The sequence below is a fragment of the Leuresthes tenuis genome, unplaced genomic scaffold, assembly GCF_036924035.1.
Source record: "Leuresthes tenuis unplaced genomic scaffold, fLeuTen1.0.hap1 SCAF_20, whole genome shotgun sequence".
Lineage (NCBI taxonomy): Eukaryota > Metazoa > Chordata > Actinopteri > Atheriniformes > Atherinopsidae > Leuresthes > Leuresthes tenuis.
In genome coordinates, this window is record NW_027325374.1 from 10,571,580 (window position 1) to 10,595,137 (window position 23,558).

Genomic DNA, 23,558 nt, shown 5'->3' on the forward strand with positions numbered 1-23,558 from the left:
CTTGAAAGTGTAATATTCATTCTGAGAGCAAGGCTCACCTGCTCCATTTGTTTCTGCCGTCCTGAAACTTTTCCAGACACAACCATGACACCTTAAGAGTTTAGAAGCGACAAAAATCAAAGCTAAATCGAGTCCCAACACTTTTCCTTTCACAGTACTTTTTCGCTCTGGGTGACACCTACGACAGGCCTCAGACCGGCAAAGGCTTCAAATCAAAGGAGAACAATCAAGTACATGGTCAATCATAATTTATTCTTATGCTAAAATGTACAGCATTTTAAGTGACTGACAAAAAGAGGAAAGTCATAAATACAAGAATGTCATTCTGTCCGATTTGTGTGCACATAGCCAGGTATTTCCCTCCTGTTCTTACCAGCAACTCTGTACAGGTACAAAGGCTACAAAAAGAGCAATATTAACAAAAACACAAGTACAAGTTGCGTTTTACATGCAATCCATTAGCTTAGTTTGGTCTATTCACAGGCTCTACACTTCAGTAAAATATAAATCCAACATTTTATAAAGATAGAAAACAAATCTACAGATGGAATGAAAACGTAGCTTTAAAGGCATTATGTAAAATATCAACTTTGGACTAAATTTATATCTTCTTTATTTGTTATTCATCGTTATAATCATTTAGTTTTTTTTTTGTTTTTTTTTTTTAAATTCTGCCACACTTCTGGACACTTTGAAATGTTTTAGAATTTTCAGGGTACAAACACTGAGATATGCTTTGTTATTTCGACAGAAATCAGTCTGTTTTATTAAACAGAAAGCTGCCTCAAGGAGATCTGTTACAAAAAGACTTCAGAATTATACATACATCGCAATAAAACCTCTCAAACCAAACAGAAAACGGGACTAAGTTTACATTTTTTTTACATTATTAGATTTAACAAAATATAGTTTCATCTTTCTCCCTGTGGAGGGAAACCTAATAAAGGCCAGATATTTTTAAAATGGCTTGCTATTAAGCACAACACTTGTACAGTACTACTCAATGCACTGTCACTAACAGAGACCGAAGCATGCTTTTGTCACTTTACAAAATAAGTACAATAATTTAAATATACAAAGGCATGATTATAGTACAAACTAATTGTCAGCACTGTTAGACAGGTACACTGAACAGGTTCAAACAGCCACTATCTGCACTTGTAGCAGGCACATTAAATGGCTTCATTTGAGGCTGCTACACAACTGCAAGACCACTGATGAATTCTCTACGTCTGAGCTCTGAACCCGCCCGGCTAAAGACACATCAGAGACGCTAACATGAATTAAATAGATTTTCATCGTAATGATGTAAGGCTTCCCATCTGGAGGACAAAAATACGTTTTAACGTTAGCTTTGAAGTTGACTCACCGATGAAAATATTTTGCATTCTTTCCAAGTGCTGCTGCTGGTTTTTAAGAAAGAAACGTGACAAAAAGGATAATGAAAAGAAAAGGAGAACAAGGCCAGATCAGTGCATCTTTAAAACTGCCAAATGCACGTGAGACGGACCAGCTCAGTCCTGCGGAGAGTTACCGCCTGATGAAAGGCCTTTTCAGGGACTGCTTGGACATGCCTGTGTTCATGTAACCATGGTGACCAGCTGGAGAGTACACCATGTTGCCATGTGGTGGAGCCTGCATGGGCTGCTGGGGGTATGGCTGTGTTCCCATCATGCCCATCTGCATAGAGTACTGGGGTGACTGGTTCATATAGGCATGGTTGCCATGGTAGCCACTGTTCATCATGGGCTGGCTCATGCTGTAGCCATTCATGGCGTTGAGGGAGGGCATGTTCATGGAGTTGACATTGTAGCCTGGTGCCGGCATGATGTTCATGCTCATGTTCATGCGTGGCATGGCTGCCAGCGTCCTGGGTGGTGCCTGCATGGCAACAGTCTGTGGAGGTCGGGCATACATCTGCTGTTGGTGGTGGTGCGACAGCGGGGCTGACTTGGAGCGTGCAGAGATGTGATTCTTAGACGTCATCTGGGGTTGAATGCGCTGCGAGGGTGGGATGCCCACGTTGCGCTGTAGCATCATGGGTGGTGGTGAGCTAAGATTTGGGGGCGGGGTCATGGTGGCCTGCACCTGGGGGTTGGGGACTCTGTGTGGGGTCTGGGACAAAGATACCAGGCTAGAGTGCTGTGATGACAGCGAAGGGGTGTTTGCATAAGATGTGATGGGGTGTGAAGCCGTGTGGTTGAAAGGGAGCGAGCGAGGGTGGTCGATGAACGTGTTTGTGAACTGCTGCAGCTTGGCCAGACTGAGACCTGATGACTGAGAGTAGTGCCCGCTGCCGTACTCCCCCTGGTGGTTGATCCTCTCATAGAGGGCAAAGTTGGGGTTGCCAGACTCAGGAATGTCTGCCAGCTGCATGGTGGTGGTGAAATTGGTGGGTATGGCGCACTGTGCCATGGGCTGCTGCTGGCTGTGCTGACTGTGTTGATTGTGAAGGCTATGCTGAGCATGCTGATTGTGCTGGCTGAGCTGATTGTGCTGCAGGTGGTGATTGTGGTGGTGACTATGCTGGTTGTGGGGATTGTGTTGACTATGCTGGGTTAGCTGATTGTGTGGACCATGCTGATTGTGTTGGCTGTGCTGATTGTGTGGGCCGTGCCTGCTGTGGGAGTTGTGTTGACCGTGTTGACTGTGCTGGCTGCGCTGGCTGTGTTGGCTGTGCTGGTTGTGCTGGCTGTTGCTGGGAGGCCTCTCCACCACCACGCAGCCCTGTGGCGACTTGACGTTGCAGTGCGGCGGCGAGCTCAGGCTGTTCTGCTGAATCATTCCGCAGCTGCCAGGGTTAACCGCAGCCATTTGTTGGCTCACAGCACAGCTGCTCTGGGGCAGACCACTGGGGGGGATAGTGCCATATGAGCAGCTGTTCTGGGAGGGCCCTGCCCCACAGATGCTACCCCCCATGGTGGAGTCGTAGCTGCTGGGGTTCTCGTAGTTCTCCGTGGTACTCTCGATACTGCCCAGATCGCTGAAGCCACTGTCCACCACTTGCTGGGAGTGATCTGACACAGACGGCACATCCATCATGGGGCTTGTCTCCATGTTGTGGAGCGAGGGCACTGAGATGGCGCTATGGTCAGGGCTAATCTGAGTGTAGCCGCTCTCAAGAATGGAGACAGCTGGGCTGCTAACAGAGCGTACCGATTGGCTGGGATGGGACTGCGCGGAGGAAAGGGGGCTGCTGTGGTCTGACTGGGGGCAGTCATCCAGTGAGGTGAGCTGGGGGCTTTGAGCCACGTGGGTAAAAGTCTGCAGATTCCTGCAGGGCTCCTGGCTCTCCACACAGTCCTGGAAAACATTATCTCGCTCAGTTTGTTGCGTCAGGGACTGAACAGCTTGGGCAGTTTCTGAGTCAATCTCTGTAATGACTGGGGAATCCTCTCTCAGCACAGGACTGAGTGTTGACCTCCCTGCAGGTGGAAGAGGTGGGTGATTCGGACAAGGACTGGGTGTGCATTCCTCCTCTGACTCAGAGTCCGCAGGATTATCAGAGTCTACGGCTGCTATTGAAGCGACTGGTACTGCTTCAGGTGGAGGTGCTGCCACTTCACTTTCTGTCGTTTCATCCTGGTTGTTTGCTGCAGCAGCAGCTGGTTCCTCCTCACTACACAATACTTTAGAAACCTGCAGACTCAAGTCAGAGCCATTGTCTTCTTTTGGATCTAAAAAAGGTTGTGAGCATTTTGGTATGTCTTTCGAATTCTGTTCCAACACTTCTATACTGTCAGGTCCTGCCGCCTTTCTGAGACTATCTTCATCATCTGCATTGCGATCCTCTATCTGAGCTCTGTGCTCCTCCTCAAAATCTTCCTCATTGTCATTCTCCAGTGATACAGCCCCCTCGGTGCCGTGCTCAACATCCTTGGCTGGTGAGTCTTGCTGATGTTCACTCTCCTGCTGGTCATCCTCACACGGTTCTGGGGAGCCACCTCTGTCCACAGGCCTGGGGGAGACGGCTTCAAGAGAGGCAGCAGGTGAGCATGCCGGAGAAGCCACCGGTGATCCTTCAGGGGAGCTCGACTTCTGGGAGCCATGGTCAGCCGGGCTAAAGGGCTCGGAGTGGAGCCCCTCTTGTGTTATATCTGGACTACCCAAGCCTCTGCCGGCTTTGCTGCCCTCATCTGCACTCACAATATCCTGGTCAGGTTCAGCTTTTGCTTCCTCAGTCTGAATATGGTGCTGTTCTGCCTCCATTGGTGTTTCAGGGGGAGTGTATAGGTTCAACTTAAAGCCCATCTTTCGTTCGTTTTTTAGCCTCCATTTAGGAGGACCACGTTTCACTCCTTTGGGCCAGCCTTTTTTCCGTTTCACTGGACGGGGTCTGCTAGGTCTCTTGGATAAAATGTCAGCTCCTACAGATTAAAAGAAAAGAAAAAAAAGCTTACTCTTTTGCCACAAAGGTACAAAAACTACAGCAGAACATTTTTTAAAGTAATCTAAAACAAACGAGCATAAATAGGACTTTTCCAACAAATGCAAATACCTTCATCCCAGTGCTTAAGATTGTCTTTCTGTGCATTTTTTTCCAGCCTTGGGCGACCTCTCCGGCGTTTCATTGGTGTTTTGTCTTGTCGTGCCTCCTCCACCTCCTCCTCATCTTCCTCCATCTCACCCATTCTGGAGGTGCGCTCCAGCATGGGCATTGGACGTTCATCCTCTGAGTTGTCGAATGGCTCGTTCAGCACCTCTGTCGTCTCAGAAATGGTTTCTGTTGTTACGCTGCTGTTTATTCGCTTCCTTTTACGCCCTCTCTTCTTGAGAACAATGGTTCTCTAAAAAGCAAATAACAAGAGAAGAACCAATGAAAACAAAGTAAAACCTCCCTCACAGTCGAGTAGATATGTTAAGACAGAAAAACTGGGGCACTAGGTGGATAACCTCCATGAGGATATAAGTGGAACTCATTCAGGTTTCTGTGCTAAATGTTTAAACCACACTGCAAGACTAAATGTTTCGGCAATGGAGCCTGCTGTGGAAAACCACAAATGAGAAAGGCAGAGTAAGCAGAGACCACAGTCTATATTTTACATTCTCCAGTTGTTTCCCATCAGCTGCCTACGACTTTACCGCTCTCGTCTCTGAAATCCTTCATGAGGAGAATGTGAAATCAATACTGTAGCTAACGCACTAAATAAACTCCAACAGCCAGTGTCATTTTTTATGGTTTCCATGCTGCTCTTCTTTTAAAGGGCTCTCTGACATCATGTAGCCAGCTGTAATATTATCTCCAGCACAAGGGGGCAGTGCCATATAGATAGAACAGATGTGAGCACAGAGGAGGGCGGTAAATTAACCATGACCACTGACAATAGTACAAGGTTTAGCCAGCACAGTCTCGACACCGCCAGTGAAAACACAATCTATTATCTACTGCTGCAGGCACACAGGGAGGTTCCAGATGACGGGAAGAAGTCACTGAACCCTTTCCTCAATTTATGAATATTTATCAAACCTTTCCATCTCACTCAAGAAAACAACATGGTCTTTCATGACGTAAAAGTGTCTAAATATACATGCAGTTCCACTTTATCTTAGGAGTGTAGACTATCAATGTGGCGATCATATCAGAGACTTGTGGCACAGAAGAAGCATGATTCACATCAACAAGCACTAAAAGTCACCTTTCTTTTGGCTGCAAGCATGGCATGGGCTTTTGTCAGGATGGGTGGTGAGCCATCGGAGTCATCATCGTCGTCGTCATCAGCTTCGTCATCGCTCACTGGCTCCGACTGCTGGATGCGCCTGGTCCAGGGAGGCGCAGGGCGGCGTTCGTAGGTCCTGTAGGGTATCTTGCAGTGGACTTTTGTGAGAGGTTGCCTGCCACTGTGAGTCATCATGTGACCCTCTCTCTCCTCCTGCTCCCAGCAACTGGCCTGCTCCTTCAGCCGCTCAGCCTGGTAATTAAACAGACAAGACGCATTATCTCTGGGAAAGGAGCACGTGTGGCTAGAACATCTGAGCAACGAGGCTAATGGGAAAACAAGAGATTGGAATTAACATCATGACAAATGAATCACTGCAGGTTTCTCCAGATAAAATGAGCATTGTCCTGATTGGATGTCCGCCCGTCATGATGGAAACATTTCTGTTAAGCAACCGTGGAAAGATTGCATTTCATGGAATATTCAGTACTATCAATTATGTAGTGAAACTGATTTAGGACAATTTTGCACAACATTAGATGCCTGCTGACAGGGAGAATGCCTTTCCCATTAATGGCCTCTATTTGAACTCCCCAGCTAATCAAACAAACATCCACTAACAGCGTTTCAGGCAGCTGTAAACAAACAACTAATGTCTCTTGAACAATGAAACCTACATCCATCTCTGCCTCCCTCTCCTCCTCAGACAGGACGGCATTCAGAGTTGTGGATGGTGTCCAGCGCAAGGCATTTGGGTCTACCTCATTCTGACGTGGGCTAGCTCTCAGCCTCTCCATGTGCCTCTGGATCAATCGCTCTCTTCTGATTAACACAATCCTATGACACAGAGGGAAGAGCACATTAACAGTACATTACAGATGGTAGCACTAGCAAATGTAGAGAGAGGGTTACATGTGCTTAAATACAAGTACAAAGACAGGCTCTTTGGGACCACAGGTGCTCCATGTCCTCAGGGGTACTTAACCTGACTTACTTCTGTCAATATTCAGCAGCATTAATGGATATGCAGTTAAAAATACTTGCTGGCCTGGATAAGTCACACAGCACACAGAAGCGGCAGCGCTGGCTGAAGGAGACCGTGGCTCACGAACTGACCTGCCATCCTGTCTGTCAATCATGCCGAGCTGCTGGAGAGTAGCAGCGATGTCGTGTGGACACATCCCAGTGGCCCTGCTTATTCCTTTAACACTGATGTGTTTATCTGGGTGCTTATAAAGGTGCACCAGTATGACACTTTTCCAATATGCCAGGTAGGATAAGCGACCCAGATCTGACAGCGGCTTCTCCGGGGAGCCAGCTTGTCCTTCTTGCCTAGTGAGAAGGTAACCTAAAAAGACACAAATAAAACAAAAACAAAAAAATGCTTTAGTCGAGCTACAGGCTGCCGCTGGTTTATTTCAGATTGCAATTCAGCCCCTTAGATACTCATGTCAAGATGTGACACTGAGCCATGGTTGGGATTCACCTTCAAATAGTGTAAAGCGAGGAAAGGCAATCAGATTTCCACTCCTTCAACCTCTGTCAGAAACTATGATACACGCTGGCAAGGGCAACAAAGGAGGTTGAAAGAGGGGAGCAACGAGAAAACAAAGTGACAGTGAAAAAGAGAAGCAGCTGGATCTCACTGCTCGTAGAAGATTACACTTAGGAGAGATAACGAAGAAGAAAAAAAGCCCTAATACTAATATGTATGCAAGTATAATTAGTTTTATGGCAGTCCAGTCAAGGGTCATCCATTATGAGTGGCATGAAATTAATTAATGCCTTAATGTGCACCCAATTCCAAGAACCAAACAAGCTAATCTAATCACCAAACAGTGAACACATAATATTCCACTAATCATGACAATATTCATTACCAAGGCTAAGAAAATGAGCTTCTGATAACAAACACGTAGCAATGAATATTAAAGTACACTAAATGAAAATGCTTTTTTTTGTTTTTCAGTCATAAATCAAACCAAAGAGCTACTTTGAGTTATTTTAATTATGATTTGAAAGGGAACCCCCCCCCCCCCCCCAAACGCACAGGCACATGTACTAATTCTGTGCTCTCAGAGCTGCCTGAGACAAAGTGTTTCTCTAATACAATCCAATATAACAGAAAATCTTAATCTAAACAACTTCCCGCTCCAAAGCTACATTTTCCAATAAAGCCTTCAAAGAGCTCAGAACTCAGCTGTGCTCAATCTCCCTTAATCCCTGTCTTTGTTATCAGCACACTCTCAAAATCACAGATCCTCTCGCATCTCTGTCTCAATGGCTCCCAAAGTGAACAGGAAATCAAATGCTCCATTACCGCCCGCCCTCCCTGGGCTCACTTTTCTCCTTGTCTTCCCCACGCACACAAAGTCGACAAAGAGACAACTCTTGAAAATAATAAAAACGCCTATAATGACAAAAAACCTGCCTGACTAAAAACAGAAATCCACTCAAAACAGCAACTGTTTTCTTATGTGGACCACAAAGCTATATATTGGATGCGCTGCATTTATTACACTAAAACATAAAAGCAGCATCTCCACTTCATCACAAGTCAAGGAGACAGGTCGGGGGGCATTTTCTATTGGAAAATTATTTAGGCAATGCTTAGGTAAAATACTGCTCGCCATCATATAATGCAGGCGGCCAGAATGTTATGTTTCTCACTCCTAATCATCTTTGATTGCGGTACATGAATGTTCTTGATTAGACTCCTTCAATGCCTTAACAGAATAACAGCACCTTGCCACAAGCTACAAATCCACCCCTTAATCTGGAATTGTTTGTGAAGACTGATGAAAAAGGGCGATTTTGATGGTCTAAAAAAGCATTAAGGAACTTACTGAAATCAATGAGGAACCTTCCAAATCCTTGCCTTTGGTACTGAGGCATGATCATTATGCAGGAGACATTGTACTTCTGCTGGCAAAGCTTTTCCTGAGGGAAGGAGAAACAGATCAAGTATGTCAGAGCTCTGCTGAAGCTCGCAATTTACTGCACCTGCCATTGTCCTTGTCTTAAGCTGTGCACATGCACACCACACACACACTGACTTTCACTTTCAAACTATCACTGTGTGAGAATTAGGGCTGTGGTTAACAATAACTGTGATTATCAGTTAATCTGCTGATAAATGTGGCTGTTAGTCAGAACACTGTGATATGTGCTTGTTTAACGAATGCAAAATGAAGAGAAAAGATTCAAATTCCCACGTGTGAAGTGCCAGATCCAACATTTTTCTTTTTCTTCTTTTTTCGCTTGACTAACCAAATGAATCAACTCATCTTTCAGGCATCTTTGTGAATATATGTTCAATCTGTGTTGCAAAAACTGACAAATTACAGTGAGGTCTTTCTGTATCAGAGTCATCGTTCAAAAATGATGTGCGGTATTCCTTCGTTTCCCATAAAATCACTCTGTAATTCATACCTTGGAGAAATAGCCCACAAGATGACAGCCTTTCTCATCATTCTTTGTAAGTATGTAGAAGAGGAAAGGCTCCACATCATAATACAAGGTCTTGTGATCCAGGAAAAGCTTGGCTAAGAGGCAGAGGTTTTGGCAGAAGAGTTTGCTGACATTTCCATCAACCTAAACACGGAATAAAAAGAGCAAGGGGACACTGCTCAAACAGTTCCAATTTTTCCCCTCTCCCTCCCAGAGCCTATTCAGTGGTGAGATCTTATGCAGCATACAGTTACTGCTTTATTACTGTAAAGGAAAGCTGACCTCAAATACGGAAAGGTTGTCCTTTCTGTAGATTTCATTGGCTGGTGGGTGGAACCAGCCACACTTCTTTGTGTGTCTCTGGAGAATGTTTTTGCTTCTCATGTACTTCAGACAGAACTCGCACAGATAAAGCTTTTGTAATCTGGTGAAGACAAGAAGGGAAGTTTTATAATACCACCTTAGATATAAATGCAACTCGAATAACTGTCCTCACTTCTAGAGAAGAAACTAAACTTAAAAAACAAACAAAAAAGGCAAAACAGAAAGCATTACCTTGAATATTCAGGTGGGTACGGTGATGAGTACCAGGTTTGAATCTCATACTTCCCGAATTCAATTACAGCAGGGCATCGATTGGAGTCTGTGCTCATCAGAGATCCAGTTTTCTGTGAAAAGATTTTACAAAGGCAAACTGTTAAAGTCAGTGACCCAGATAATTCAATGTTACAGTGTCTCTTATCTCAAGTCCACGAATTGTGCCATGACAAACTCTTATCAAGATTGTAGTTCACAATTCGCATGGGAAAATGAAAGATACACCACATCTGGCCAATATCGGTCTCCTCGCGCAATCTTCTGAGTTTTAAATCAGTTTTCATGATCATATGAAATGTTCATGGGTATCTCGGTATTACATCTGTATCTACGATCACTAAAGAGTCAGCAGGTTATCATTCTAACCATCATTAATGACATTGTTCATAATTGTTAATAATCACAGGCACAATCAGTCTCAGCTACATGGGCACTATTAAGAGCTAGCTAACAAAATAAACATCAACAATTGACAATTGAGAACAGCTTGCCAGGCCTGAAAATAAAGAGATAATTACACTGATCGCTACCAGACAGGATTAATATTACCAGGAAATCAGACTGGGATGAGACAAACTTGTGGCCCTGCTGGTGAAACATCAACTGGATGGAATATCGATCGGCTTCAAAAATGGTAACAATTCACTCAGTGACTCTGACTGTGGATTTTGTGTTAAGCACTGTGTCCCCTTGTGTGAACCCAGACGTTTTCTTGAGCATCTCTATGGATTTAAGAACAGAGTTGCCAACTTGTCTCACATGTTTGATATTTCCACCCAGTTTCCTTACCTGAGCGGCGAGTTCCTGGACCCGCGTGAACGTCTCAATGTCCTCCTCTGTGACGTGGTCTCTGGACATGGCCACGAAATCTGCCGGGGCCTCCCGCTTCACATGTTGCTCCACATCGTGGCCTGTGACAGGCACAATAACACAACATCAGCATATGAGATAGCCTATCGGCATGTCTGAAGCAGCCGTGGCTGGATAATCTCATAAATGCATTCTATGCAAATGTGCTTATACTGTGAGTACTGCTGCTGAGTCTGTTTGAGGCTGGGTCTCTGAGGAATTTCATAATGTATCATCTTTGGATGTTTATATGAAAATCCCTAATGTAATGAAGTGAGAAACTAAATCACTCTAATTGCATAACCGCTTTCATGTGCTTAGTCATCCACCAAGACAGTTTCCCATGAATTAAGAAGCAGATGCAGTGAAGGGAGCGAGTGTCAACATGAAAAGCAACTGATGTTGGAAAGCAGGCAGTAATTTCATGAAAGACATCAACACCATGACTTAACCACCAAAACAAAAACCCATTACAAGTGGAAGTGATGTGTCATTAGCATATTTATGGATATGTGCTGCTGGAGAACTTAGTGCTTGTGCAGGATATTGTTTAGATTTTCTTGAAATATGTGTTTACTTTGTCTTCATTCCTGAAGACAGTAAAATGTAAGGGTTAGAGAACTTCTAGGTGTAATCATCATGTCAGCTCTGAGTCCACTTGGGTGGGTGAATCACTGGGTTGTATGCATCTAATGACCACTGGAAGTGAGGTGGAGAGTGATTTTGAGGGTGAGGGTGGGATGAGGAAGAGCGCGATGTGACTACAGTTTTTCTACTATGTAGTGTTCACAATGTGCACACTACTGCAGAGGGTCAAGGACAGAGCAGGGAGCAACATGAGGGAGTTAGTGGGCCATGCACTATGACAAAAAGCCAACGGGCGAGAGGATGGAAGCCACGTAAACTTCGCAGCCAAGTCAAAACGCAACGAAACTGTGTTAATAAACTAAAAAGAATTCAAATTAGGAAGAGGATTAGTAGTCTGTTAGAATGTTGAGGGTGTCTTCTCAGTGAAAAGATTAGCTCTAGTTTAGAAAAAAATAATGCGTTTGTCAAGCTTTAAAAAAAAAAAAAAAGAAAAAAAAAAAGAAGAAGAAGCTTAAAGGTGTGGAGACGCAGGTCTTGGCTGGAATTTTGAGCCTTGCTTACCATGATTATTCTCAGGCTTAATTCTTCCGTCTGTCAAGTCTCCCTTTCCTGGTGAGGGGGCTCCCTTCAGAGGGCTCACTTTATACCTCAGCCTGCCTAGTGTCCTGTGTTTTTTAAGGAAAGGGTTACGTTTGAAATGACTGACCATCTTAAATGGGTGTCCTCTGGGTCGGCCAAGCCCAACAGATGTGGAGTGTAGCCTAATTCTATTTAACTCGTTTTTTCCAAGGCACTGGGGCCCCGTTTTGGACAAATCCTGCTTATGGGGCATGCGCTTAGGTGGGGCGTAGCATGGTAGTCTCTTTTTCCGCGACTGTCCCTGAGTAGTATAAATGTGAGAGAGTCCGTCAAAAAGTCCCTTAAGTTGGCTGCTGCTGCAGAGACTACTCAGGGAAGGAACACTAGACTGGCTGGAAGAGCTCTGTGGCGAGTTAGCAGAGGTGGAGCTGCTGGACACCTGTGAGGGGGGGCTAAGTCCTGGCAATGTGGAAGAGGGAGGAAGTGCAGAGGATGATGGGGTTATCTTTTGAGAGGCATCAGCAGCAAAGGTAAACTGCTCTGGTGGCTTGGACAGTTGGGGCGGACCCTTGTCTCTAGAGCTTAACTGTCTGGCGGGCGACTCTATGACTACAGCTCGCGAGCGACGGCCCACAGGGGAAGGAGTAAAGAATTTGGAAAGCCCATCAATAAGCCCTTTGGTTTTCTTGTTAACAGTGAGTGTGGCTGGGGTGGAGGTGGGCGTGAGGGAGGGAGTGGTGGTGGGAGGGGAGGTGGTGATTTGGGTGGCGTTGACCGCACAACAAGGTTCTGCAACAGCCAATCTGTCTCTGGCGTCCTTCACAGATGCAGCATGACCAGATGAAGGTGTAGAACAGACGGTAATCTTTTGAACCCTACCAGGTGACCCCCTTCCTCCAAGTGCTACCATGGAGCCATCACCACTGGTTACACACCTGCCGGGACAAGGACAAAGAATCCTGTTGTAAAATAGGAACGTTTTCTCATGTATGTACATACTCGAAATCTACCAACGACTTTTATTTATAAATGCATTGACAAAGGAATTTTTTTTCTACCTAAGCCAGCTATAGAATTCATAGTACAGATCACAAACCATGCGGTCATGTTGCCTCTTTTTAGCAATGTTGGCATGCTTTTGGATCTCAGCTGTTATCTCAGAGAGTACAGTGGTATTATACCAAATTAAACTGCTAATATTCAGATATCTGCACACTTACATTCTTTGTTTGAGCTTATTTCTGGGCCTCCCGATTGGCTTTGCATATCGACGTTTGATCTGATCGGCCTTCTTGTGCAGCAGTTTTTTCCCATTCTCCTTTGGCCTGCAGACTTGGCAGATCCAGGTTCCTGCAGGGTGTCCAAACACAGAGAGTGCCGTTTGGTTGGGTTCATCAATTCAGAGGACATACAGTACATTCATTTGAAACATTTCCTTTAATACAAAGCTCTGGCGAGTATCCCACCAGCTCACAATGACAATCAATTACTCAGCACAAAGCGAAAATCCATTAGAAAAACACTGGGTCAGTTCTCTGTCCCGCAAAATAGACTTTGTGTCAGTTTGTTCAGCCAAGCTATGTGACTTGTATGAATTGCCCGCCAAATATTCCACTACAGTACGTGCACCATCATTACAAGCCTCGCTGTAGGGTCAGTACTGTAATCCAGAGATAGTGAATCTCCCTGGGGATGCTGGAATAATTTGATATGCATGCAAAGCTCCTAATAAGCCACTGCTGCTTCTCTGTGTGCTGAGTGACAGCCCCAAACGGCCGTATGTGAAGAAAAGGCTTTGAATTGACAGCGGAGGGGGAAACCGAGAAGCCAGACAGTGTAAACACCTCACCTTTTGGCATTCTTGAAAGCGGCGGATCGCAGCATTCCATGTGAAAGCCTCGATCACATGAATCGCAGAAAAGCATCTCATCCTGAAAGGGAACAGTAGGCATGTGTAAGGGATGTCCCAGTTGCATACATGTAAACACCCCCGTCATTTAAAGTCTTTCAGAAAAATAGGCCCACTTGTGCACATGAGAGGCTTTACAAATCTCAACAAATCCTCAGGGATGTACAAAATGGGATCTACCTTCAAGCCAACCAGACAGAAAATGGTGTGTTAGGATGCATGTATTATACTCACAGCATTTTTTCCCTGTATTCGACAGGAGCTGCAGGTTTTGCATTCAATACACTGCCACCGCAATCTCTTCACATTTGAGGTTAATTCAGGGGAAAATTTCAGACATGACGGATGCCCTTCAGAAGCAATAGAAAATACATATTAGCATGACACCTTTCTACCAGCACTGACTAAGTAAACAAGCTAGGGATAATGTTTTCCATCAAGTCACACTGTAAAGTTAAATATTAACATATTAAATCATTAAAAACAATGGCAGGCCTGTGTGTCCACGCCAGTTTCTCTCACTGCCACAACTTGTGTCTAAAAACAGTATGATTAAACATCTGAGCCGCTAATTACAGATAATTTGATCTTAATGAGGCAGAAACAGTAGCAGCACTCTTTCTAATGGAAGCCGATCCATGAAAGTCATGTAAAAGCTTGCCTTCTCTCTCACCCGGCTCCCTCTCATGGTTGTAAAACAGCTGTTTTACAGTGAGAGCACAATTTGTGTACACTACCAAGTGGTTAATGAAAACCACCACGACGCTACTTAGTCAAATTTGAGCTATAAAAATGTCACCTGGAGAACAATTCCTTACGGCATTTAAAATAATTGTTCAGACATAAATGTCTCCATAGCAGAGGTAATTTTATGGGCCAGTTTTGCCAGGAACAAAAGAACACTAAAGGAAATGCCAACAATCTGTGGCGAGAAAACAGCTGATCTTTGTACCGCTATAACTGGAGTGCTCTATACCAGGATCTGCATGGAGTTAAAATGACTCGATTGATCTCAGATTCTAATGGTCACCAGGAGCATTTGCCTTATAGAGGTTACGAGCAATTTAGATTCATTCAGTAACTCGGTTTGAACATTTTTTCTGCCAATAAATTCTTTAATGGAAAGTGAGAAATACAGAGCAGGAAAGTAGCATCCGCCTCGTCAATGCTGAGGGTTACTGCTACATGGTTTGGTTTGGGTGATTAGTGTATGATAGGAATTGGTATGACTTAATAGAATTTGTTGTTTCAGCTTTAATAATTGTGGTTATATCATGTGATTTAAGGCGACCAGTTTTCCTTTGGAAGGAACAATACTGAGGTATACAAAGACTTGACCAGCCAAAATTTCATAAAAATGCAATGGATTAAGCCGAAACCCTATAGCAACGAAAAAAAAAGAAAAGGGAACTTTTCAAACAGAAAAGGCAAAAACATTTATAACCATATTGAATCTCTTTAATTGTGCAACTGGAATAGAAATCCCACAGCTTAAGTTTCACCCCGTTTTTTCATTTTGGCAGTAATGGTAGCAGTTGTTTTAAATCTGATGCACTGCACTCTTAGCAGTGTTCGCCCACAAAACTGTGCATATTCTCCAAATCTTGTACAATGTGTTAGCTTTCACTACAGGACTGAATGGACTTTAACCCATATCCCCGCTAAGATAACTTAGCTGACACCGAACGGTTCAATTGACCGACCACAATGAAACGTCAGCACTAACAACCGGTCAGTTTGCACACTGACAATTCCAATAAAGTTTATTCAGGCTGTGTGCTAAGTGTCGCCTAAAAGACTGAGCGGTTGAGCCTTACTTTGTGCAGATCTACAGTGGAAATGACACTGTTGACTTCAATGGTAAATTCAAGTTGAATTACTACACTTATCTCAATGAAGATGTCTAACTTAATTTATATCACACTTGACATATATGCATGTTAAAGAGTCTAATGACAAACCTTTTGTGACACTGAGTGTAGTAATTCCCTAATTAATACAGTGTGCAAGAATTTCAGTCTCTTAACTGTATCAGTGAGAATTTGGTCCACGAACTGCAGCATCGTTACATTTAATTTTTCTCCGTGGCACTGAAAAAACACTTGAGCAAGATCCCTGAGACAAGGTGGATACACACCCATGATTTATTTGCATTGCTACCAGTCTTAATTATAACCTTACTAAAAACTGGCAGATTTTGCAACTGGAGTTTATCTTTATCTGTCCGCAAAGTGAAACTGAGCACAGTTCGTGGTGTTTAACACAATATTAAATATTCTCCTGGGTCTTTAAATATATTCAAACTGCATCTGACATCATGATAAATACTGATATGAAAAAAAACCACCTGCTATCCTTAACAGCGTAATAATGATTTTAATAATATTCCACACCTCTATTCCTCAGGTACATTGACTATACTTTTGCTTTTGAGCCTTTGCTAACATACCATCCATTTAGCGACAGTTTAGTCTTGTTTACAGTATGTTAAGGCTTGTGAGAACATTAAGCCACAGAAGGGTGACTTACCACTGCTTCCACAGTCTGCACAGGACAGCAGTTCTTCTGGCCGCTTGTCCCGATTTGACTCTTTCGTTCCAAGACAGAAACTGCATATTGGGATGGGGTCGACCCGGAGCTGAGTGGGAACACAAACAAAAACAAACAGTTTAAGAGACATCAACAGGCGTTGCGTGCGGGGCCCGAGAGCCTGTTGGTTTTTGGATGTGCCATCTTGTCTCCATATTTAAGATAACTGCAGCGATACTGCTGGTTAAGGCAAGAAGATAAAACCAGTGTGTGGATTTAATGAAACAGCCACAAAAATAACAACTTAAAGCAGAAGCTCGGAGAATAAAAAAAAAAAAAAAAGCTGAGTTCTCACAGACTAGAAATGAATAATAAATGAATCTCATCCTCAGAGACATGCTGCTTTTGGGATCCACCCCCCTTTATCCATTACATCTGAATGTGTAAGTGATCTTGGTAATCGTAGTTTAAGGGCTTAATCCAATTCTTAAAGCTTGCACTCCCGTCTGAAAGGATTAACTAGCATGTAATCAAATTACCTCAATAATATAACATGTTCTCATTGTTACTGCCATGATCCACTGTAAATGTTGCAAGTGTCAGAACAAACACTCATTTAAGGGCTTATGGTTGAGTTCAGAAGAAGTAAAATATGAGCTCAAGGTTTAAGAGGATTTCCCCATTGATCACTCTGAATGAAGGGAGGCTGAGAGCAGGAAAGACTTAGTGTCATTATTATGCCAGTCAAAACTTAACAAATCTTCGGCTGAAATCAAGACCAGACTAACTCAGACAGACGCAATATGACTTCCCTAAAGTTGATTTTGAAAATGAGATCACACACAAAAGCCTCAAGAGGAGTAGCAAAAAGATTGAAGTTCTAAACGGAAAATAACACTCGCTGGGTGTGACCATAAATAACCCACCTGATCAACAGTTTACACACTAAGTCCTTACCAACTGACTGGAGCTTTGAATGGCACTCTGGGGATGCCCATAATTAGTTTCTGGTTTCTATGACGTCGACCGGCATCCTGAACTAAACCAAATTTGCATCTTTCATATCTCCACTAATGCTGACCTCCAGCTGGCCTTCGGTTTAATTATGGGAAATATTTTTTCTTTTTTCTTTCAGTCGCCAATATACACAAGGCCGGTTCAGTCCATCACACCAACCAAATGAATCGCAAGGAGAAGCGCAGCAAGGATGCAGCAGCAATTTGGTCATTGTTACTTGCTTTATCAATAAGTTGTTACGGTGAGAGGAAGTAGTTTACAGCCACATCAATGATTACTCTATTTTCCAACCTGCCAGGTCAATACTTGAAAGCGTGCAAAGGCATTGGTCTACAAACACAGCCGTGATTAACGAAAAACAAAAGAGCCCAATGTGTGAGGCAGCTATACCTGCAGGATTTAATTCTGTGGCTCAGAAGTTAAAGGCAACTGTCTCATGTTGTGGAAGAAAATGAAACTAAATTTTGCTCTATTATATCAGTCCGCTTGAATAAGGTCAAATAAGACTTTATTCAGCTGAGATAAAAGGAAAATATTCTTCCATGATTATATGCCATTCTGTATGATCACAGCTAAAAGATGCAGGCAAAGGCATTTCACAAGGAAGCTTCAGTGTTTTGACTACTTAAGAGTTTTTACTTCTCGCCAAGGTACAAAAATGTTTCATATTTACAACAATAAATACCTTTCTTTCTTTCTATTCGTTTCCTTCTTTTACAAGAGGACAAGATTATGTGATAAAACTGAAATTCAGCTTCTGTGTTATTATTGATAGATGCTCAGAGCAAACTGATGATGGAGTTATTTTCTAAAAGAGCAAGTCTTAATAAGACCTCCCAACACACTCTCCGCTGACTAAACTCTGAAGTCTGATCCAGGAATTGGATTTATTTCCATTAGGAATATTTTTAGATCTGGTGATTAAAATCAAAAGCAGTTTGTAGTCTGCACAGGGCAACAATGCGAAAAGCAGAGAGACAAACACAGCTGAAGAAATGCTGATAATTTACTTGGGAAATCTAAATTAAGTACATTACAGGAAATTATGCTGCTTCAAAAGAGCAGGCTGTCCTGAGTGAGGGGGTGGGGTCCTATTAGAGCAGTGCTGGTAGAAAGAGAGCGAGCTCAAGTGGTTGCATAACACAGCAGCAAAAAAAACAAAAAAAATAAAGTAAAAAAACAAAACAAAATAACTCATTCCTCGCCTTTGTTCCTGCCTGACTCTCTTCAGAATCTAATAAACTCCAAACCAGGACGGCTCTTTTTTTTCTTCTTTTTTTTTTTAAACCTCAAAGTATCTCTTATTCTCAGCACACAGACTCTCGTTGTGCCGTAACAACTAAGCAGGCAGAGATGTCTCATCCTTTGAAGTGAATGTTAAACCTAGAGAGGTGATGTCATCAGGCCGGGAGCAATAGGTTGAAATGTTCCAAATGGAAAACAGCAGGCCTTCCTCAGCTATGAGAAGCATTGCAGGACACTGTGTCTCTAAACAGTTCTCAGTTTCACTTTTGGCCTGACCACAGACACAGTCACAGTTGTGGCTGCAGTATCAAGGTGTCGCTTCCTGATTATTCACTGTGAAACTTGTGAGGAGCACAGTGACATCTCTATTGCCTGATGCTGCTCACCACTTCAGCTGCAAAAACTTGTGCATACTGTAAAGTATGAGACTGCACGTAATCTTGATAAGCTTACTCACAAGATATGGAAAAAGCCTTGAACAAACTATTTAGATGACTGCACACTGCACTTAAGGCCACACAATTACAGCAATTTTCCATCAAACACTCTCCTACACTTGACAGTATCTTAAAATTGCTTTGCAGTTACAAAAGTGCTGTCACTCTTACTGACATTTGTCTGCAGCGTGTGATATTGCCAGGCACTGGTAACAGAAACAGAATCTCTGCAAACTCTGAACCACCTCGGAGGTGACAAAAGCATCAAAAATCAGTGAAACCTGCGAGTTTGTTAATAAGGTTTTATTTCCTCTCTGGGGCATCTCAGTTTGCACAAAGGTCAGAACAGCTGCATGTAGTCGAGTATATTCTGGCTTCCTTTCTCAACACATTCCCACGCCCTTGCAAATCACCAATAAAATATTATAATTCTGGTTGCCAATCCTTTGCAACTCACAGGACAGCCGGCCACATCCTTTAAGGTCATTAGGCTAGAGTTACATAACTTGTGGGAAGCCCACAGCCGACTGCCTACCACACACTGTCAGCATGACTTTCTGATTATCCAAGCTCTCTTATTATGGAAACTACCAGCAAAAAAAGCCTTAAAGTGATGACCTCTAGATGGCAATGTTTCTGACCTCTTATGCTTACATTTGAAAGATTAAGTCCACAATTATAAAATTCCTATTGATTAAATTCTCTCACTGGTGGCCCAAACCTTCATCTCTCTTACTTGGTGATAATATCGTAAAAATGCCCCATCTAAAGTCTCTGTGAGTCCTTACTTTTGACCAAAAAAAGATGTGGTGAGTATTAAACTAGGTAAGAACGTTAAAATCAATAACACATTAATAAAGAGAGTGTTTTGTAGTATTTGGACTATGCGGATGTCCACTTTTAGAAAGTCAGCTGCTGCATAAGACACTGGAGAGATTAAGGGTGAAAAGGGAAACAGCAAGAGGTGAGGGAATGACAATGCAGAGGCAAAGGTGTGCATACCTGGTCTCGCTCATGGGGGAGGAGTGTCACTGATGACAGGACCAAGGGGGAAGCACTTGGACACCTGGAACTCCTTCCCTCCACACTGCCATGGCTGAGCTTATACCGTGGGCCATTTTTTAACAACCTGCCGTTGTTAACTGACCGCTTAGCCGCCAGCCGCAACCTCTGCCGGAAAGCTGGGTTATCAACGATGTTTGAGAGGTCATCCTGATTCCTCAGATACCTCTCAATGTTCTTTAACGAGGAGCCATGGATATCATCCAGGCCTTCGAGAGCCCTGTTAAGTATTTTATTCCAATCAATATGGCGCAGATCGCCTGAATTCCATATAGATTCCTTTGATGGCACAGGTGCATTTGCAGGCAAGATTGATCCAATTCTTCCAGGATTTCCTGGGTCCTTGTAGGAGGTGCTTCCCTTATTTGTAACCTTGAGGATAGACCCATCATGAACACTTAATTCCAACTGCTCAAGGACGGTTTTCTTGTCCAGTCCGTGCGAAGTGGCCACTGCATGACAAATTCTTTCCTCTGAGGGCCTCTGCTTTTGCCTTTTGATTTTTTGTATTGCTTCAAGAATCCACTCCGTGTAGAGAGGGTTTGCAAGTTTTACCATGGTTGAACAATTAGCCTCACAAAAATGTGATCCATAAAGATTCCCCCTTTCTGCAGCTGGAAACTGAGTACATCCACATCCTTAGTAAGGTCAAGAAGTTATGTTCCACGAAAGCATCCACGCAGTTCTTCACAATCCCGGATGAACTTGAGGAAAAGTTGGCACAAGTAAATTCCACGGTGGTAATGATCAGCTGTTCTGGAATTTATCAAAATCCCAAATCAAATCTAAAAAGAAAAGAGAAAAACAAGTGCATTTTGAGACACAGCAATTCTCGTCATATCAAGTAGCTTGTGATATACTGGGTGTAAAGGCTAAGCCAAAGGAATGTAGGACTTTTAAGATGTGCTAAAACATGAGAAACAGATGGATAAAAACAGATGCAGCCGCTGTCATGGCTGCTAAAGAAATCAGAGTGACTTAATCCATAGTCTGCCACCATAATCCACACACCAAAGCAGATGTCCAATTCAATAGTTACTATTTTCCAAGAAAAGCAAGTTTTCACTCTATGACAGGTAGCTAGAAACTTCCACTGACTTCTAGAAAAGTATACTGCCTCGTCGACAGATAGACATTTTCGGTTTCATGTTTCTTTTCGAGATTAACAAAATCGCACAAGTTAACATTTATTTTTACAGCACGTCATTTTCCAGAATATCACCGCAATTATCTTTATGTTTAACACACAAAAACTGAATAAAAACACTAAAAACGTATCATAGGTAAAGTTTAACCGTTAGTTATCCGCACGAGACTTTTGACAGCTCGACGTCCGCAACGACAAACTGATAGGCGCGAGCTTTAATGACACACGTATAATCAATGCTCACTTCCTGACAGCTGCTCTTGGGCGCTCGAGGCACGTCTGCAATCGCCACCGAGGCGTTTGGCATAAAAAGGAACCGGTAATAACTACGTAACAAACCCAGAGTTGTGTTCCGCTGAGTTGAGCTGATAAATGACAGTGTTGCCAGCATTACTGATGTCACCTAAACAGTCGCCATTTTGTTACAATGTTGTAGTTTACATGAATCCGACATGACGCTGATTACAATCCAATGGAGTCTCATTAAACCTTACCTACACTAATGTGCCCTCCCTAGCAACTTCAATATTGGCTGTAAAGACAAGATCCGATTTCTGGTTTGATAAAGCACTTGTCAATCTTTATGTATGAGCTCACTCTCAGAGGCACGGCACTGGCTGTATGATCTGTCACTTCACTCAATTGACCCGCCTCTTAAGGTGCCTCCAGTGATGAATTGATATCATTCACCTCTAACACTCATAAAATCTGAACTTATGGCTCCAACCGAGGCAATAGGTCGTTATTACGTTGCAAATACACAATAACAAGCATAAAATAGATGAGTGGTAAATTATACGAGGTAAATATTTAACCTAATTTACAAAGCATTTAACACCGGCCCACCTTTACTTAGATTCCTCCTTGAAACAGTTGGTTACACTTGAAAGTGATTTGGATCGTTTTAGACTTTAATTGGCTGTTTGTTAAATCTATCATTTGTTTGCATAAAACCTGCAAAGGCTCCGAGGCTGGCTTAAAGTGGAACACGTTTAATTTTTTAATGATACTGGTTAGCAAATTCAATACTCATGCAGGCAAAATGTGTCCAAGCCATTGCCTTTCCCCCTTTTTTCTTCTTCTATAAAATCTTCCTTCCTTTTCATTATTTCCCCGAGAGCAGCCGTAATTCTCATGATATTCAACGTTTGAACTATGTGACGTTAAATTTTGGGTCGATAAATACACGTTCCGCTTAGCTAGAAAGTAGGTTTTCCGCTCGGTCTACCTCTGCAAGCGGAATTATTAACGTCCCGTGTTGCGCCGTGCAATGATGGCATGACCTCTTTATCACCATTAACTATCAAATATCTCCCAATGAGGACAAATAGTGAGCCCTGGAGGGGAAAAAGATGTTCAGCGGGGAATACAAGTTAACACGGCAGCTGGGAGAGCAGCTCCTTCATCACCGCTTCTCAATTATGTATCGCTAGTTTTCCGAGCTCCCATTTCTCAGCTTTAGCTCCGCTCTCATTTTCTATATTATATTAGGAGATGATACACAGCCTCCTTAGAATATACATCGGGGTTTTTTTTCTCCCCAGATGTTGCACAAACCTAATCGAATCTGCCGCCACAACAAATTAACACCAAGTTTCATGCAAAGATGAACATACCTAACTAAATAGAAAAAGAGAGCACAGGCTACCGTAAATATTTGCTGGTAGTTTACCTCTTCAAGTTTTCCCCCCCTTGGATACTCCTCTTCATTATCACGTCGAAGGATAAATGTGAAGCGACATATCCGTACGATTTCGTGGGAGTTGATGTCTTAAATCGAAGGCTGAAAAGCTTGCGCCGAGACATGGAGAGGACCTGATAACAACTAATTGAAAGGTTAATCTACATAGCAGCCTGTGACAAAGTGGTACCCTCCCCCTTCTTCTTCTTCCACTGTAGACATCCCTACTTCAGTGTAGTGGAGCGGACCGTCGCCCCTTTAGTGCGCTCCTACAATGATATTGTCAATTTCACTTTTCCCCCCCTCCATCAACACGTCCACTGATGAGCCAAAAGGAACATTTTCACACTTCATGTTTTGAGTGGATTAGCCTCCACAGGCTACATAACGATTTATTTTTTTATTTCTTTATGCAACACTTCTATTAACATCAAAACCCTCTGGGCATTTGAAACTTCCACTGATGTGAAGCACATGCTTGAAATGTGACTGATACAAACATGTAAACCCGGGTTTTTATTTCAAAATTAGCCATTTCTTCCACTCTTGACCAGTTTTAGTAAGGTCCATAAGGAATATTACACACCGACACCCTAATCAGTTAATTGCCTTTCGCCAAGTCCAAGATAGAGCAATAGTTGTAAGCAATAATGTTCATCATTACATTTTCTGATTTTAATTCCCTCGTTTAATTCTTTATCAGCATTAGAAATGCCGCGAAGCTAATTTTTCATGCAGTAATTTAGAGGTAATTAGGGAAATAATTGTTAACTTCCTGTCAGATTATAAATGCAGTATTGTACAAACAGCT

General features: G+C 43.0%; 1 protein-coding gene across 5 annotated transcripts; it reads right to left on the minus strand.

Moving 5' to 3' along the window:
• Window positions 1-231: 231 nt before the first annotated feature.
• kat6b (K(lysine) acetyltransferase 6B) lies at window positions 232-23,000 on the minus strand. 5 transcript variants are annotated; one of them, XM_072373044.1, is made up of 17 exons: window positions 22,739-23,000; window positions 19,860-20,704; window positions 16,159-16,267; window positions 13,864-13,979; window positions 13,570-13,651; window positions 12,941-13,070; window positions 11,703-12,655; window positions 10,464-10,615; window positions 9,663-9,775; window positions 9,390-9,531; window positions 9,090-9,251; window positions 8,504-8,597; window positions 6,774-7,005; window positions 6,335-6,494; window positions 5,637-5,909; window positions 4,499-4,787; window positions 232-4,367 (listed from the first exon to the last, which is right to left on the minus strand). In XM_072373044.1, the coding sequence occupies exons 2-17, from the start codon at window positions 20,475-20,477 to the stop codon at window positions 1,531-1,533; spliced, it is 6,462 nt and encodes a 2,153-aa protein (XP_072229145.1). In that variant the 5' UTR covers window positions 20,478-20,704; window positions 22,739-23,000; the 3' UTR covers window positions 232-1,530. The 5 variants fall into 5 exon arrangements, with proteins under 5 accessions (XP_072229145.1, XP_072229147.1, XP_072229144.1 ...); XM_072373046.1 differs by lacking the exon at window positions 22,739-23,000 and adding an exon at window positions 21,406-21,576 and having other exon boundaries at window positions 10,494-10,615; XM_072373043.1 differs by lacking the exon at window positions 22,739-23,000 and adding an exon at window positions 21,406-21,576.
• Window positions 23,001-23,558: the final 558 nt, after the last annotated feature.